The sequence below is a fragment of the Melanotaenia boesemani genome, chromosome 16 (genome assembly GCF_017639745.1).
Source record: "Melanotaenia boesemani isolate fMelBoe1 chromosome 16, fMelBoe1.pri, whole genome shotgun sequence".
NCBI lineage: Eukaryota > Metazoa > Chordata > Actinopteri > Atheriniformes > Melanotaeniidae > Melanotaenia > Melanotaenia boesemani.
The window spans coordinates 23,400,279-23,415,524 of NC_055697.1; the positions used below are offsets into that span (position 1 = coordinate 23,400,279).

At 37.9% G+C, this 15,246-nt stretch overlaps 2 protein-coding genes across 3 annotated transcripts in view; one reads left to right on the forward strand and one right to left on the reverse strand.

The window, feature by feature from the left end:
• The first annotated feature begins 14 nt into the window (after positions 1–14).
• abcg8 (ATP-binding cassette, sub-family G (WHITE), member 8) lies at positions 15–7,969 on the forward strand. Of its 2 annotated transcripts, none has more exons than XM_042009623.1 (13): positions 15–416; positions 1,104–1,205; positions 1,286–1,433; positions 2,053–2,291; positions 2,412–2,544; positions 3,634–3,903; positions 4,140–4,293; positions 4,731–4,835; positions 4,912–5,111; positions 6,149–6,225; positions 6,395–6,662; positions 6,798–6,925; positions 7,000–7,969. In XM_042009623.1, the coding sequence occupies exons 1-13, from the start codon at positions 372–374 to the stop codon at positions 7,135–7,137; spliced, it is 2,007 nt and encodes a 668-aa protein (XP_041865557.1). In that variant the 5' UTR covers positions 15–371; the 3' UTR covers positions 7,138–7,969. The 2 variants fall into 2 exon arrangements, with proteins under 2 accessions (XP_041865557.1, XP_041865558.1); XM_042009624.1 differs by having other exon boundaries at positions 4,734–4,835.
• A 2,327-nt stretch (positions 7,970–10,296) lies between these two features.
• lrpprc (leucine-rich pentatricopeptide repeat containing) overlaps positions 10,297–15,246 on the reverse strand; it is a 66,379-nt gene continuing 61,429 nt past the window's right edge. Inside the window, exons 36-38 of the mRNA XM_042010263.1 lie at positions 14,841–14,925; positions 13,918–14,060; positions 10,297–10,581 (exon numbers count right to left, since the gene is read on the reverse strand). Of these exons, the coding sequence (XP_041866197.1) occupies positions 10,510–10,581; positions 13,918–14,060; positions 14,841–14,925 (300 nt within the window). The 3' untranslated portion in view covers positions 10,297–10,509. The remainder of the gene's footprint in view (positions 10,582–13,917; positions 14,061–14,840; positions 14,926–15,246) is intronic.

The following is a 15,246-nucleotide window of genomic DNA, read 5'->3' on the forward strand; positions in this document are numbered from 1 at the left end:
TATCTCAAAGAACTTTGATCTGGACTTGTGTAAAGACAGAAAAAAAACCCGCATGCAGAGCAGATTCACAAACTTTTAGTCTCCTCAGTTTGCTTGTTGTTGGCTGCATATGGAACGAATATGACAACCAGGAGAAAGCTGGTAAAGAACTGAAATGACATAAACTTGGATGTCTTAAGAAAGAAGGCTTGTGAGGTACAAGAGGAGATCTTCAGCTGGACTGGAGTTTAACTAACGAAGAAATAAACGACGGAGGAGGGTAAAACCAGCAGATATCCGTAGAGAACGAAAGAGAAGATTCCTAAAATAAAAAGAGGGAAGAGGAGGCAGCTGACCTTTTGACCCTACAAACCTGACCCCACAGCATCATCATGGACAAAGAAATTGCCCTCAATCATAAAAAGAGCAGTCCACAGGTCAGTCAGGACAAAATAAATAACACTACAATTTTGGAGATCTTTCACAAGAATTAGTTGGAGCTCTGCTGATATACTGATAAAAAAAAACATCAAATCAAATTCATGTTTAACTTTCATTTCAGTTCCCATTAAACCTGAATTTTCTCTTTATAATTAGTCATTAAGAGACATAAAACTGTAATTGTTGGATGTTACTACTTGGAATCAAAGCTTAAAGATGTGCAGCTCCCTTGCATACATTGTATTTTAAAAAATACATGAAAACTAATGTGGTAATAATGCTCTGATATAAAAGAGTCTCTCGTATTGCATGCTAATACACAGAAAATGCACAGAAAAAAATGCATACAGTACAAAATATTTAACAAATCAACAACAGAAGAGTTTGAACAGATTTAATCCTAACTGTTGACAAACTTCGTTACTTGTAAGAAATTATTCACTGCTATTGTGCATAAACTGTGCAGTGAATTGTCCCACTAACATGTAATTAAAGTGATAAATCTGTACCCATGAAGTCTATTTTAAAAAAGCAACTAAAGTACAAACTTCAACTGGATTCTCACAGGACATAGTTTCTATTGCTGTTTATCCTTTATTAATGATATGAATACAAATGGAAAAAAAATCTAATGTATATAGTCACACCTATTTTAAAATGACTTGACTGCATCTCTTAAACAGCACCAAGACACAGAGCTCTTTACATCTGAAGAGGACAGCAGTCTCTACTTCACCTACAGTGGTGGGTGCAATGAGCTGGAGGTCAACAACCTGCACTATGAGGTAGCTTTTAACTTCTGTTTCTGCCTCTTCATGTATTTATGTGAATGCATAAATGTGTAAATGTGTCTGTGTGTTTCCAGGTGGACACAGCAGCTCAGATCCCCTGGTATGAGAGGTTGTCAGAGTTCAAATTGCCATGGGAGGTAAAAGGAAACAAGCAGACGGCCATCAACAAGCTCAGTCTGCGGGTTCACAGCGGACAGATGCTGGCCGTCATTGGCAGCTCAGGTGGATAAATACTGCTGTTTCTAATAAATAAGTATACTGTAGTATACTGTAGGCTGTTTAATCCTTCTTATTGGAACATTTTAAGGAATGAGCTTATATTAACAGAATTTGCTGCACGTATGTCAACAAGATGTAGCAATAGAAATGTTTACTTTAAAAATATCTGTAGAGTAATTATTAAAGAATCAGTTTGCTTTTTTGCTACACAGAGAAATAAGGGTTTAACTTCTGTACTCAAAGACAGTCCTCAGGTTGAAACTCATCCCTGACATGATGGTTCGGGCTACACAGTGATGTGGTGGCTTCTGCTGTCGGCTTGTAACAAGAAGGTTTATGGTTTGAATCTTGACATGAATTTTCTGTCTGAGGTTCACATGTACTCTCTGTGTCTGTGTGGATTTTCGTTGGGTACTTCAAAACATGCATTGTTTACATCCTTAATCCTAAATTTTACCATTGGTGTGATGGCTGTTTTCAACATAAAGGGACACATTTGTTTCTAGGGTTGCAAATTTGTTCTTTTTAGAAGTAGACAACTATGCTTCACTCTTTTTTATTTTGCCCCTTTTGCTTTTTTTTAGTTCGTATGTATAAGTTTTAAGCGTTCATCTTCTCCTAGGCTGTGGCAAGACGTCTCTACTGGATATAATAACTTGTCGGGATGAGGGCGGCACAATGACGTCCGGTCAGATTCTGATTAACGGGAAGACGAACACACCACAGCTGGTGAAGAAAAGCATTGCTCATGTCCGCCAAGACGACCGTCTTCTTCCTCACCTCACTGTGCGTGAGACTCTGAGCTTTGTTGCCAAACTGAGGCTCCCCACTCACTTCACACAAGCTCAGAGGGACCAGAGGGTAAGATTCAAATGTTGAATTAACATATTTCCTGCTGCTTCATAGCAATATATTATGTTTGATAATCTGTGTCCTGAAGCAGGAGAAAAAGATACATGTAAAATAACTTGTCTGCTGCAGGTGGACGATGTGATCGCAGAGCTGCGGCTGCGGCAGTGTGCACACACCAGAGTAGGAAATGACTATGTGAGGGGCGTTTCTGGAGGAGAGAGAAGAAGAGTCAGCATAGCTGTCCAGCTTCTCTGGAACCCTGGTGAGAAGAGAAAGAGACAATCAGTTACCCTTTGGATTTTCATCTTTAACTTTTTTGTGTGTGAAATGTTTATGAACTGATTTGAACTTGTATCATAAGATTAGATTGTGTGAAGCTCTGTTGCTGGGATGTCCAACTCCAGGCCTCAAGGGTCCTGAAGATTTTACATGTTTCCCTTCTCCTGATTCAAATTAAATGGATCTCCCCAACATCTTGTCAAGTTCTGCACAAGCTTGCTAATGACACATTAATTTCAGTCGGGTTGGTTGAAGCAGGGAAACGTCTAAACCCTGCAGGAGCCCTTAAAGACCAGAATTTGGCATTCTTGTTTTCTTATTTAATTTATTACATATTTTCACTTTTTTTTTGCCTAAAATTTCACAAGATGAAACTTTGTGAGTTTATTGCCATGTGTTTACTTTAATAAATGGTACTAATCTGTGATGATCGGAAGTGGCATTATGATAAATTACTTTGACTTTATATTGCTTAACCTAACAGTTATACAGTACCTATGAGCACAATAATATATAATGGTAATACAAAACAGTAATAATAACTTTAACACTCAGGCTTTAGTCTCTAAATATTCAAAACCAAAACCAGTGTCTAGTTTTGAACCTTATTACTCCTAATATTTTTTACTCAATATTTAGTTGTTAATTTAGATACAATAGCAAAATAAAGTGTTATTCATCTGTTTGTTAGGCTTCTTATAGAGTTATTGTCTTTGTACTGTTGAGTGGTACTGAACAATATAAAATGCTTCTACATTCCCTGAAAGAGTTTACTTGTAGCCAAGACTCTTATATTTTTTCATTTCCATTCACCATATATGTGTAATACCTGCTAATGATTATTGGCTTGATTCAAAGAAAAAATAAGCCGTTGTGTTGCACTTTTTTACCAGCCAACTTACTAATTAGTAGGCTGGTCCTTTCGAGCAGGTTAGCAGCTAAAACAGATACTAAAGACAAAAAGTAATTTACCGGAATTGTTCACCAAAATTTGTAATGAATATAATTTTTTTAACAAATCAGCAGGCTGTTTTCTTTTAGCAGTTACTGAATTGGTCTTTTCACCTTTCAGGGATTTTAATCCTGGACGAGCCCACATCAGGTTTGGACAGTTTCACCGCCCACAACCTGGTTATCACACTGTCTCGTCTGGCCCGGGGAAACCGCCTGGTCCTGCTGTCAGTCCACCAGCCCCGATCAGACATCTTCCAGCTCTTCGATCTTGTTGTGCTGCTGTCTTCAGGTTCAGCCGTTTACTGTGGGGCAGCTCGTGACATGGTGCCTTACTTCACTGCCCTGGGGTACCCCTGCCCACGATACTGCAACCCCTCTGACTTCTATGGTTGGTGTGAATATTAAATTGATCCATCAATTGGCTCTTCCTTTCATCAGGACCATCTTAAAGTTGCTACCAACACCACACATTTACTTGCATGTTGGGGACATATAGTATTAAGAAATGTACAGCTAATAATATTTAATTTTTTTTATTTACTTAATATTTTTTATGGCTTTAATGTGGATTTCTATCTCCATCTGTACTATTATAACTGTCTCTTTGTTGCCGTGTATGTCCAGTTGATCTGATCAGTATAGACCGCCGCAGTCCAGAGCAAGAGGCTGAGTGTTTGGAGCGAGCCAGACTTTTGGCTGATAAGTTTGCAGAAAAGGTCCAAGACACTGATGACCACATGTGGAAACCGTCTGAAAGCAACATGACGCAAACTGACAGGTCATTTCAAGTCTGGCATCTTTTTTCCTCCTGCTTCCTTCTCCACATATTATAGCTTAAACTGTTTAGTAGCCACTCCGTCTATGATTACAGCTTCTCAAATGTTATTTATATGTTTTATTAATCTTAAGTTGAAATTTAATTTTGGAAGGCTGCTTGAGCTAAATTAGTTGAGCAGTAAAATTAAGTAGTTTTTCCTCTCATGTTCTTTTTTAAAATTGTTACAGCCTCTTTTTGTCACTATGGTAAATATTTACAGCAAAGATATTTGCTAAATAGTGCTCCTCAGCGTTCTACGTGGAAGCAAATGGGGCACTTAGAGATAGTGTTATAATTCTTCAGTTACTTAGTTTGAGATTTAGCCATCCCTCCAGACAAATCAACTTCTTACCTTCTTTAATAAACTCACACTATAACTTTTTTCTCTTCATGTACAGCAGCACTCAGCAGCCAAACAGGAAAGAAGCAGAGGAAGTAATCACTGTTTCCAAGGAAAGAAACAGACTGCCTGGCAGACTTCACCAGTTCACCATCCTCATCAGGTAAGAGCCCAGAATGATGTATCACAGAACTCTGAAGGGACACACAAATGCTGACCTGTCCTCTGCTCGTCCTCAGACGCCACATTTTTAATGACTACAGAGACCTAGTCACTGTATTGGTTCACGGCTTCGAGGCCCTCCTCATGTCACTGCTGGTCGGTTTTCTGTACTACGGGGCCGGAGAACAGCGTCTGAACATTCAGGACACAGTGGCCCTCCTCTACATGATCGGAGCTCTCACCCCATTCGCTGTGGTGCTGGACGTCATAGCTAAATGTAAGACTGGAAAAATAAACTGTGTTAGTCACGTTTGATATTTGAATAACTTTTAATGTTCAAAACATGACGTATAAGAAAAATAGTGTTAAAAGTTTTTAAAATGGGTGATGCCAACAGCAAAACTCAGGTCCCTCCTTCTTGACTACACATGTCAAACAAGAAAGAGCTGAAGCAAAAATCAATTAAAAAAACAAACAAACGGACAAATTTCTGACTTTTAAAGCATAGCATCAAATTATAATTAGTGTTTCAATATGAAAGTCAGAGGCATCGCCAACATTTTTTAAGAAAATCTGTTTCTGTTCTGAATGCCAAATATGCTTTCTCCCAATCCCAGTTAATATTTATATCATTTACCAGTTAACACTACCATTTTCAACTCTAAGTATTTGATTATTGGTTTTTCATACTGCTAAATTAAATAAAATGTAATAAAAGATCAACTATGATGTATGTGGAGCAGCAACAAAACTGCTTTTAACCGTCTGTACATGTTATTTTTCCCATGAAAGACATCCATACATGTGGAAAATGTTTTCACAATGCTTCTTTAAAAGATTCACAACTTATTTTCCACTCAAAGTCAATTGATTTTAGAAGGATTAAAACAAGCAATCTACAAATGCTGTATTAAATCAGTGGATAAAATGTTAACGGCACCAGCAAATAGGGTTTCAAACACTATTGCAAAGTTATCAGACAGACTTGTAGAAGGTCGTTGCTACAGACACAGATTTCTTGGAATCTCCAGGCACAACAGCTGCAGACACAGCAAGACAGAATCAATCCAACAGTCATTAAAGTCAAGGTCTTTAAGTCAGGTCAAAGTCTGGTCCAAGAGTTATAAAACCGATTTCAAATGAACTCATGTCTCAGAGTTAAATATTACAATACTGACTTTCCAGGAATTTTAAGTTGAGAATGTCAAATATATTTAAATCCAACAAAATACTTTGACAAACACAAAACAAGAAATTTTATTAATTTATAATTCTGTATCTGCAGCAATGACTAATGAATAATTCTCTCTGCAGGTCACACAGAGAGAGCCATGCTCTACCACGAGCTGGAGGATGGCATGTACTCCGTCACCTCATACTTCTTTGCCAAGGTAAAGACAATCATCTCCAGCAGGGGTCAGGCTTGCTCCATGCTGGAGCCACCGGACAGTAACGTGACATGAGATACTATATGCAAACATATAAGATAATACTGAATATATGTGTGTTTTTCTGGATGTCAGTCTCATCTATTGATTTGAATATTGTCTCTTCTTTCAGGTCCTGGGGGAGCTACCAGAACACTGTGTGTTCACTTTGGTGTATGGTCTGCCCATCTATTGGCTGGCAGGGCTAAACGAGGCTCCAGACCGTTTTCTTCTCAACTTCTCATTAGTGTGGCTGATGGTTTACTGCAGCCGATCCATGGCTCTGTTTGTAGCTGCTGCACTCCCCACCCTGCAGACTTCTGCCTTCATGGGCAACTCTTTGTTCACAGTCTTCTATTTGACTGGAGGTTTTGTCATCAGCATGGAGAATATGTGGCTGGGTGAGGAAACAGATTTATTCTCCCAAGAGAAATGATGAGATAGATTCCTTAAGAACACATGCAGTAATAGAATATGGCTTCATTAGATAAAGATGGCATCATCAGGTAATGTGTCTTCATGTTTCTTCTCTCCAGTGGCCTCGTGGCTCTCTTACGCCTCATTCATGCGTTGGGGTTTTGAGGGGATGCTGCAGGTGCAGTTTAGAGGCAATAAGTATCCCGTCAGCATTGGAAACATCACAATCAACGTTGATGGCATACATGTGAGTAAAAACAGATAGTTAAAAACTAATTAATGGCTAACTTTAAAGCATAAACACACATGTTTGTGTTGCAGGTTGTGGAGGCCATGAAATTAAATCAGTACCCTCTGTTCTCGTGCTACCTGGTTTTGGTGGCGGTCTGTCTGGGCTTTATGGTGCTTTATTTCCTGTGTCTTAAATTCATCAAACAGAAGTCCAGTCAAGACTGGTGAAAACAAGACCAGCTCCAAGAATCAGATTTTTAAAAAATGTCTGAAATCACACACGTGATCAGAGGAAGGTTGTGAATTGCAAACTGTTGTGGAGAAGAGGAGAGAAGTCATTTGTTGTTCGACTGGTTCGGCACCGAGCTTTACTCTGTTGAGTTCGCTGTTTTTTGACTATGAAGAAATGCTTAATTCAGGGGATGAAAGTAAAGTATGTGTATTGTCCTTTTCTTTTTAGCACACATATGTTATAATAATTTAAGCATTAGGAACTGCAACTTTGTTAAATTGTAAAAACACATTAAATAAGAATCTAACAAGAATCTGGGAAGTGTATGATTAAACTGAATTTTCCAAAGGAGAAAAAATGGCTCTATCGTTGTATTGCAAGATCAAGTGCATTTTGCCATACTGCTGTTCGCTGCTGGATGGCAGCAGAGCGCTGCAATAGCATCTAGATTATTTTTCTTCTCCCCTCTCCTCCTCTGTCATGTCAACTGATTAGAGCACTACTTTGGCAGATATCCATCTGCAGCTTTTGCTTGTTCCATTTTCAATCTCCTTTTTTTCCACCGCATTATCTTTTTTGTATATGCAAGATTATTAAGCTTACTGTAACAATGTGTGTAAGTGTAGGGACTAAAAAGACATGCCTGGCAGAGATTTAGTAAGTCACACTCAGGAAGGGGCAAGAGAGACCTTGTATTTCTTGTGTCCTCATATGAAAGGTTATGTAAACTATGTGGTTTTGGGCAGGTGCAATGACCGGTTAGATATTATACCAACATAGTTTAAGTCCAAATGACTAAAGAACTTAAATAAAAAGTGTTTTTTTTTTTATTTTTTACTTTGACTTCATGCTTTTCATTGGGTTTAATTTCAGTTACATGGTGTAGTTGCACGTATCTGTGCAGATGCACAAATTCTTCTTTATATGGTTTCTAAAAATATTTCTTATATATAACTCCCTAACAAGCTAGACATTTTTATTAACAAAAAGTTTGGTATTAGAGGAAAACATTGACATTTTTTTAAGAGACACTTTTGTAAAAATTAGAAGTTCTAGTCGATCATCTGACTTTTGTTTTTTTTTGTGTGTGTGTCACTAATGAGCTCCACTTCCAGGTCCGACCCTCTGGTAAAAAATGGCCCACAGTCTTCTTGGAAAGCCACCAACTGTGTTATCTAAGGCTTCAGTCTGTCAGTGTCAACAGCTTGCATTACATAAAACAATATTTGAGGTTGGGGAGAAAAAGAAATGCTGATGCCAAGCAGAGGAGGACTCCAGAGGGTCAGACTGGGTAACACAGTATGTCATGCAAACTTTAGCTAAATCACATGGAGTTGTAAAACCAACCTATGGAAGAACTTCCCACATGCAGACAGAACTTCTGTCTTACAAAACTCTTATAATAAGTGATGTTTTAGGTTTTTTTTCAAATTTATTATATAATTACGTTTAAAACAGACTCAAGTCAATTTTATGTTTTTAATATTTTGCATGTAGCCATGAAATGTTGCATTAAATATGTTTTAAAATGTTATTTTTTAGAACTGCAGAAACTTTGTGACATTAATAGATTTGTCAGATATTTTAGTAAACATGAATAAACCTTCCATTTTAAGTGTTCACATATCAGCAACACGGCACCCACGAAATTAGTTGGAACGTGAATGAATCAGCTGAATTCTTGCTTTTTAAATGTGCAAACTTTCTTTTCTACAGAGCCTAAATGGTAGCATTATTAGAAAATATTGTGGGTAAACATTATTAGTTGTAACCATGTAGGAGATAATTGACTTGTGGCAATGCATTAGTTATGGGTGGGAATTTGAGTGGGTTTGCTTAAATTGAATGTTTCCAAAATAACAAACAACACAGAAAGGACACCAGGTAAACCAATGAACAGCAGTCCCCCATTTTATTGTTCTCCAAAACCCACAAATTCCACAAAAACAGGTAACAGTCTGTCCACTCTATGACCCCAAAATAATAATGAAGATAGTCTGTTCACAATGAAATCATACAGTCTCTTGCTATTAAGCACAGAGTCATACTAAGAGAGACCTAGTTTGGTGGGCTTAAGGTGCAGAGTTTAAAACAAAAACAATGTGTTGCTAAACATCTCATTCCCACACACAAATAATCAGTTGCTGCATAATAAAATACATCATCTTCTGATGCCACCAGATGGGCTTCGTACACTTGGAAACATATTTGAGTTGTTGATCAAAGAAAGCACTGCATTATTGCCACTTCCAGCTCTGAGACTACTTCAAACATTTTTATAAAACTTATTGCTTTATGATGGTCGTAATTTATTTACCTTGATGTGTTTATTTACATGTCCTCAATCTTACATGAAGGAACAAGTATATTTGTTCTTATGAAGAACATTATAATAATCACTGACTAAATTTATTTTTTTCCAACGATGTGATGAGTTAAAGAGAAAAAAAAAGTTGTTAGTCGTGAATGTCAATTTCTCAATATAGTAATAATTGTTTAGTTTTGGTTCAAACAGGCTTCCATACTTCAGGTCTTCTAGAATCTAAAACAAAAACACAGAAACCTACTTAAAACCTGAATTTTGTACTTTTGATATTGGCTGACAAGTTATGAATATCAGTATCAATAATCCATGTAGCATGTGTCATGTAGCGCATCAAAGAGTATCAAAGCAAATTATACTTTGCTCCGGCTGTAAAACAGGTATTAAAAGGTAATATGTTCTTTTAAATTACTTTAATTACAGTAGAATAAGTTAATTATTAAAAAAAATGTTACATCTTTTCAGGTAATTCCTTAAAATATCCTTTGAAACATGCTGCATAATATACAAGAATACACTTTCCATTATGTGTAGCCAACATTTTAGTAAAGAAGCTGGTTAATGAAGAGGTAATTTAAAAAGAACCTATTTATAAACTCTCTAGGAGTATAACCTGACACCAAGTCATATTTTTTAAAGTGGTCTTTGGTTTTGTGGGCTCAACTCAAGTCTGTGGCAGATTAGTAATTTAACTTGATTAAATTGTATAATTATTTTCGCGTAAATGTAGAAGTTTAAAGTTGAGCTGCATCCAACAAAGTTAGATACAAGTGTGAAAATAAGCCAAACAAACTGGAAAAACCGACACAAACAGTATATCAGGAACACAGACTGATGTACTCATAATCATTTATTAGCATAAATACTTCTGCACATTCTCAACATCTTCAGGGACATAACTGATATTGCAGCGGACAGAGTCTAAACATCCAACAGTTACAACACAATATTTAACATTTCAGCTTCAACAACTTGTATAAAAAAAAAAGAAACAGAAAAAAACGGTGGAGCTTGCATGGATGCAAGAGTAGAGAGCGATGAGTCTTTATTCCTCTGCTGTCACCGGGGCTATGGCAGCTTTCTCTTTCAGCTTGTCGGCATAAAACTTAAAGGACTCCTGAAAAGAGTGAGAAAAAGAAGACAATTCATCAACAAACATATTCCAAACAAACTATGAACATGCTCATAAGTGTTTCCAAGTAAGCGGGGCGGGACCCCTCCTGGGTCGGTTTAAATAGTCTCCAGTCTCCAGCCAGGTTGTCTCGTTTCATCTTTAAATCCCCATTAATACACAAATAAGGGATTTGTAGCACATTCCCCAAACACACACTTCCGTTCTTTTGCCTCTGTTCCTGGCTAATTAATCAGTGTTTTGATCCAGACGAAGTGTTGTGCTGGGTGTTTTTTGGAGGCTTTTCTGCAGATTACGCCTGTTCCTTACAATGTGCGTTTACCCATTAATGTAGTAATTAATGCCGATAAATGGCTGCGCTCGCTGCAGAGAGCTAGAGAGATCCTGGCACAGTTTCAAAGAGTTTCAAAGGGTCAGCTCACCCTAATTACAGAAACTTATTTCCTCACTGGATTTCCCCACTTGTTGTTTTATTTGTCCAGGTTTTTTGCACAAAACTCAAAGCAATTAGAAATGCAGTTTTTAAAAATCACATTTTTCTCTAAAAACACACGGCTATGGGAAAACACAGAGTTCAACAGAAAAGCAGCCTCCAAAAAGAGGAGGGTTTCTACCTATTTGAAGAAACTTCAGAACATGAATATTCACCTTTCCCTCTCCTTGCAACTCTTCCTCTCTGCCTATAAAACCTAGCAATCATTTAGCTATCCTGACACACTTTGAATAATGCAGGCGCTTCTATACCTTCATCCCTCTTTCTCTTTCCATCTTCATCCTGCAGGTGAGTGATGGGAAGGTAAGAGTTGGGCTGCGGTCTACACCTGCCTCAAGGGGACAGCACATCAAAGTGCAGCTGCTGAGAGGCCTCTAAATATGTGTGTGTGTGTTCATGTATGTGTGTTTGCTGCCAAAAATAGGGCTACATCAGCTTACAAAACGTGCAATGTGCTGAAATGCTCAAAAACACCACGAGCCTGAAAAGAAGAAAGGCTATTGCAGTGACACCATCTCGCTTCCACAATGCATTGCATGTACTCTGTGTCCTGGGGGTGTAATTTCTGACACATACATTTTAAGCAAAAGAAAAAAAAAGAAAGCTAGAGGAAGCAAGCTGCAGGCCAGTGCAGCGCTGCTCTTTCACATTACTACACAACAGCACACATTAGCACACTGGCTACTGCCACCACTGGTTAGGCGCTTTTGGGGCGGGGAGGTGGTGGTGGTGCATGTGTAGTCCTGTTCACAATGTGTTGTTTATGTGTGAACAGCTGTAGTGATACGGACAGGTGTGTACAAGTGTAACGTGTGTAATTTTAGAGTATTTCTATTGTAGCTATGCTACTATTTGATCAAGAACGATTCATGCTGTGGTTAAAAGATGCAAATTGAACTTTTAAAGGTCAGCGATGATGAGATTTGACACAGTCGCCATACTGTGACATCAATACTAGACACATCACAAATAACTAATAATTTTGGGAAACACTCAATTAGTCTGGTAATGCCAATTTTATATTCGAGACATAATAGAGTGTCTATAAACATTTTGCATCTCAGTCTCTAATAAAGATAAAAACTAAGAACTCAAACTTTTTTTGTGTGTGTAGAATAAAACTTTTGACCATAAAACAGCAAACATAAGATTTGTGACTTTTTTTTTATTTTAATTTAGTTGTTTTTTTTTTTGTTGTTGTTTTTTAACTACTTTTTAGGTTCTAGCTCACAGTAATCAACATCTTTGTAATCAACAATCTCTGCTTTCATATGACACCTTGAGAAATTAGCAGAAGCACTAAAGTGGGCAGTTCTGCTCTCATGCTTTTTGTTACAGGCCCATACAACTGCTTACTGTTTGGATTGTGTTTTTGGGTGGTAATGTTTTGTATAATGTTTTATACAACAAACATACCAAAATTATGGGGAGTGTCTCCCCATAATTTTGGTATGCAACATGTTAGGATTGGCCATTCCTGGGAGGTACAAAGATCTTCTGCACTGCATGTATTGCATGCTGCCCCCTGCACAGGGGACTATAGCCAAGAAGAGGTTCAAGTTCAAGTTCAAGTTTATGCATATAGCACACTTTCGGCAACAGCAGTTGCCCAAAGTGCTGAACAAAAGAACAAGAAACACTCCACAGTTGAAAATAAAGCACTACACAATAAAACAATAAAAATCAATTAAAATAAAAACAGAAATAAAATTGATAAAAAAAAATATAAAATCAATAAAATAAAAACAACAAAACCAGAATTAAAAACTAGAATAAAACTAAAATAAAATTAAATAAAACACGTGAATGTCAAGCTCAGTTTTGTTCAAATGCCAGCGCAAAGGAGTAGGTTTTGAGTAAAGACTTAAAACCAACGACAGACTGAGCAGCTCTAATGTGAAGGGGAAGGCTGTTCCACAGCTTAGGAGCGGCAACAGAGAAGGCTCTGTCACCCCTAGATTTAAGTCCAGCATGTGGGACCTTCAGTAGGAGCTGTGAAGAGGACCTCAAGAGTCCTGGCCGGAGCATGCTGGTGTAGCAATTTTGACAAGTATGAGGGGGCCAAACCATTTAAGGCTATAAAAACAATTAATAAAATCTTGTACAAGGTCCTAAAACTAACAGGAAGTCAATGCAAGGAGGCAAGCACAGGGGTGATGTGATCTCACCGTCTTGTCCCTGTAAGCAACCGAGCAGCAGCGTTTTGGGCAGCTGCAGTCGATGTAAAGATGACTGGTCAATGCCATAATATAGTGAGTTGCAGTAATCTAAGCGGGACATAATGAGCACTTTTTGCTCACAGAAAAAAAAAAAAAGCCAATGGCATTATCTAACATGTGCACTAAAGGGAGAAAAGTCAATATGTCGGATCCGGTGTGAAAGGATTATACTTGCATATGTTGCATCAGGTCTTAAAATATTAACAATGGCTAATGTTGCTATAAGCAGAAATGAGACATGAGCTTTGAGCTCTGCTACTGACCTTTCTCCCCTCTTTGAACTCTAAACCTCCAGATTTCTTTTCCACTTTGAAACTTTAAGCGCAAGTACAAAAGATTTACTGCAGCTTCAACTGTTACCACAAAATGTTTTACACAGCATTTTTGTGTAGACTTGGCTCATTTCCCCTGAAGGTGCACACAGGCTTGTTTATTAAAAGAGCCAAACTTAGAAGGGAGAATTTGTTTGCAGAACTTGGAGAGTGACCACTTCAAAGTGTTTTCTTTTAAATGATAAAGCATTCTTGCATGCGTTCAGAGTTATTGAGTAGATTGTGTGTGTGTGTGTGTGTGTGTGTGTGTGAGAGTGTGTGTGAGTGAATGACTTACAGGAGGTTCGGGGAAGGGCACAGCCTCTCCTGCTTCACGGTAAAGCCCAGCCAGGCGTTTAAGTGACAGCTCATTGACAGCGAGCCCCTCTTTCTGCATCTGCTCATGCAAAGCCTTGGCTGAAGTCAAGTCCTTATCCAGAACTGCCAGAGGACAGAGAGAGGTGCAAAAATGAGACATAAAACATGATAAATTATTTTTTTTTAATTTAGATTTAAAGAGAAAATTCAGTGTGACAATATATAGCGTTGATTATCAGGCTTTTTTTTTTTTTTTTTTTTAATTACACAATCTGACATGAGTGAATTTGTATAAATGTTCCAACAATCTTTTGCAAACCATAACAAATTGTTTGGTTGTGTGTATCAAAAAAGTCAGTTGGGTTGCTACTATTAAAGAGGAAAATAGAACAAAACCTGAAGAAAAATTCAGCCACAACACTACTAATTTCTTCCCGTATTGCTGGCTTGACTGTCCGGCTAGCTAATTAAATAATCATGTCTTCTCATCAGTGATGTGGAGGTGAAGTGAAAGCAAAGAGCGGAAGTGGAGGAAAAAAAAAGACAAGAAAATGTAGACAGGAGTTAAAAGGTCGAGAGGACAAGAAGTGATGAAGACAGGAGGGAGAAAAATGTGTGAAGTAAAAAGCTGAGTGGTGGAACGTGTCGAGATTAGCACGCTAGGCTAGCCAGGACAGCTAACTCATTAGAGGACATGTGTTCTTCTAACCCCTGAACGCCTGCCTCTTGCAGGCACACGCACACACACACACACACACACACACACACACTCTCCTTGACCTGATGCATTGTTAATGCGTCCGTTAATGTTGACTTAGCTACAGGCCAGTGAGCCGTCTGCTGCTCTACCGGCTGCGCAAGAACCGTTCAAGCCTCAAGTGAGAGCATGTTCGCCTGTCTTACCATGACACTTCATCAGGTACGTATACAACACCTCCTTATCGGCAAAGTCTGGAACCAGGCTCAGCAGTTCCTTGATCTTCCCAATCTGTGCAAACAAACAATTTAAACATGAGAACATCTGCGAATGTGCATTAAGTTATACAGGATTTGGTGGCTTAACTGCAATAAAAATCAGATTTTCTTTTAGATTTTGCATAAATGATAGCAAATTTTAATTATTTGTTTTTGCTATTTGAGCTGCAGTTTGCTCAGTTTTTAGAGATTTGGTAAAATGACTATTTTCTTTTGTCTTCACTTTAGTTCAGAAACTTGTAATTGCTAAACCAATTATTTATATATTGTTATAATAATTACTTCATTTTCCCACATCAACTTTATTTATTTTTTTCTGATGAAAATTTATATG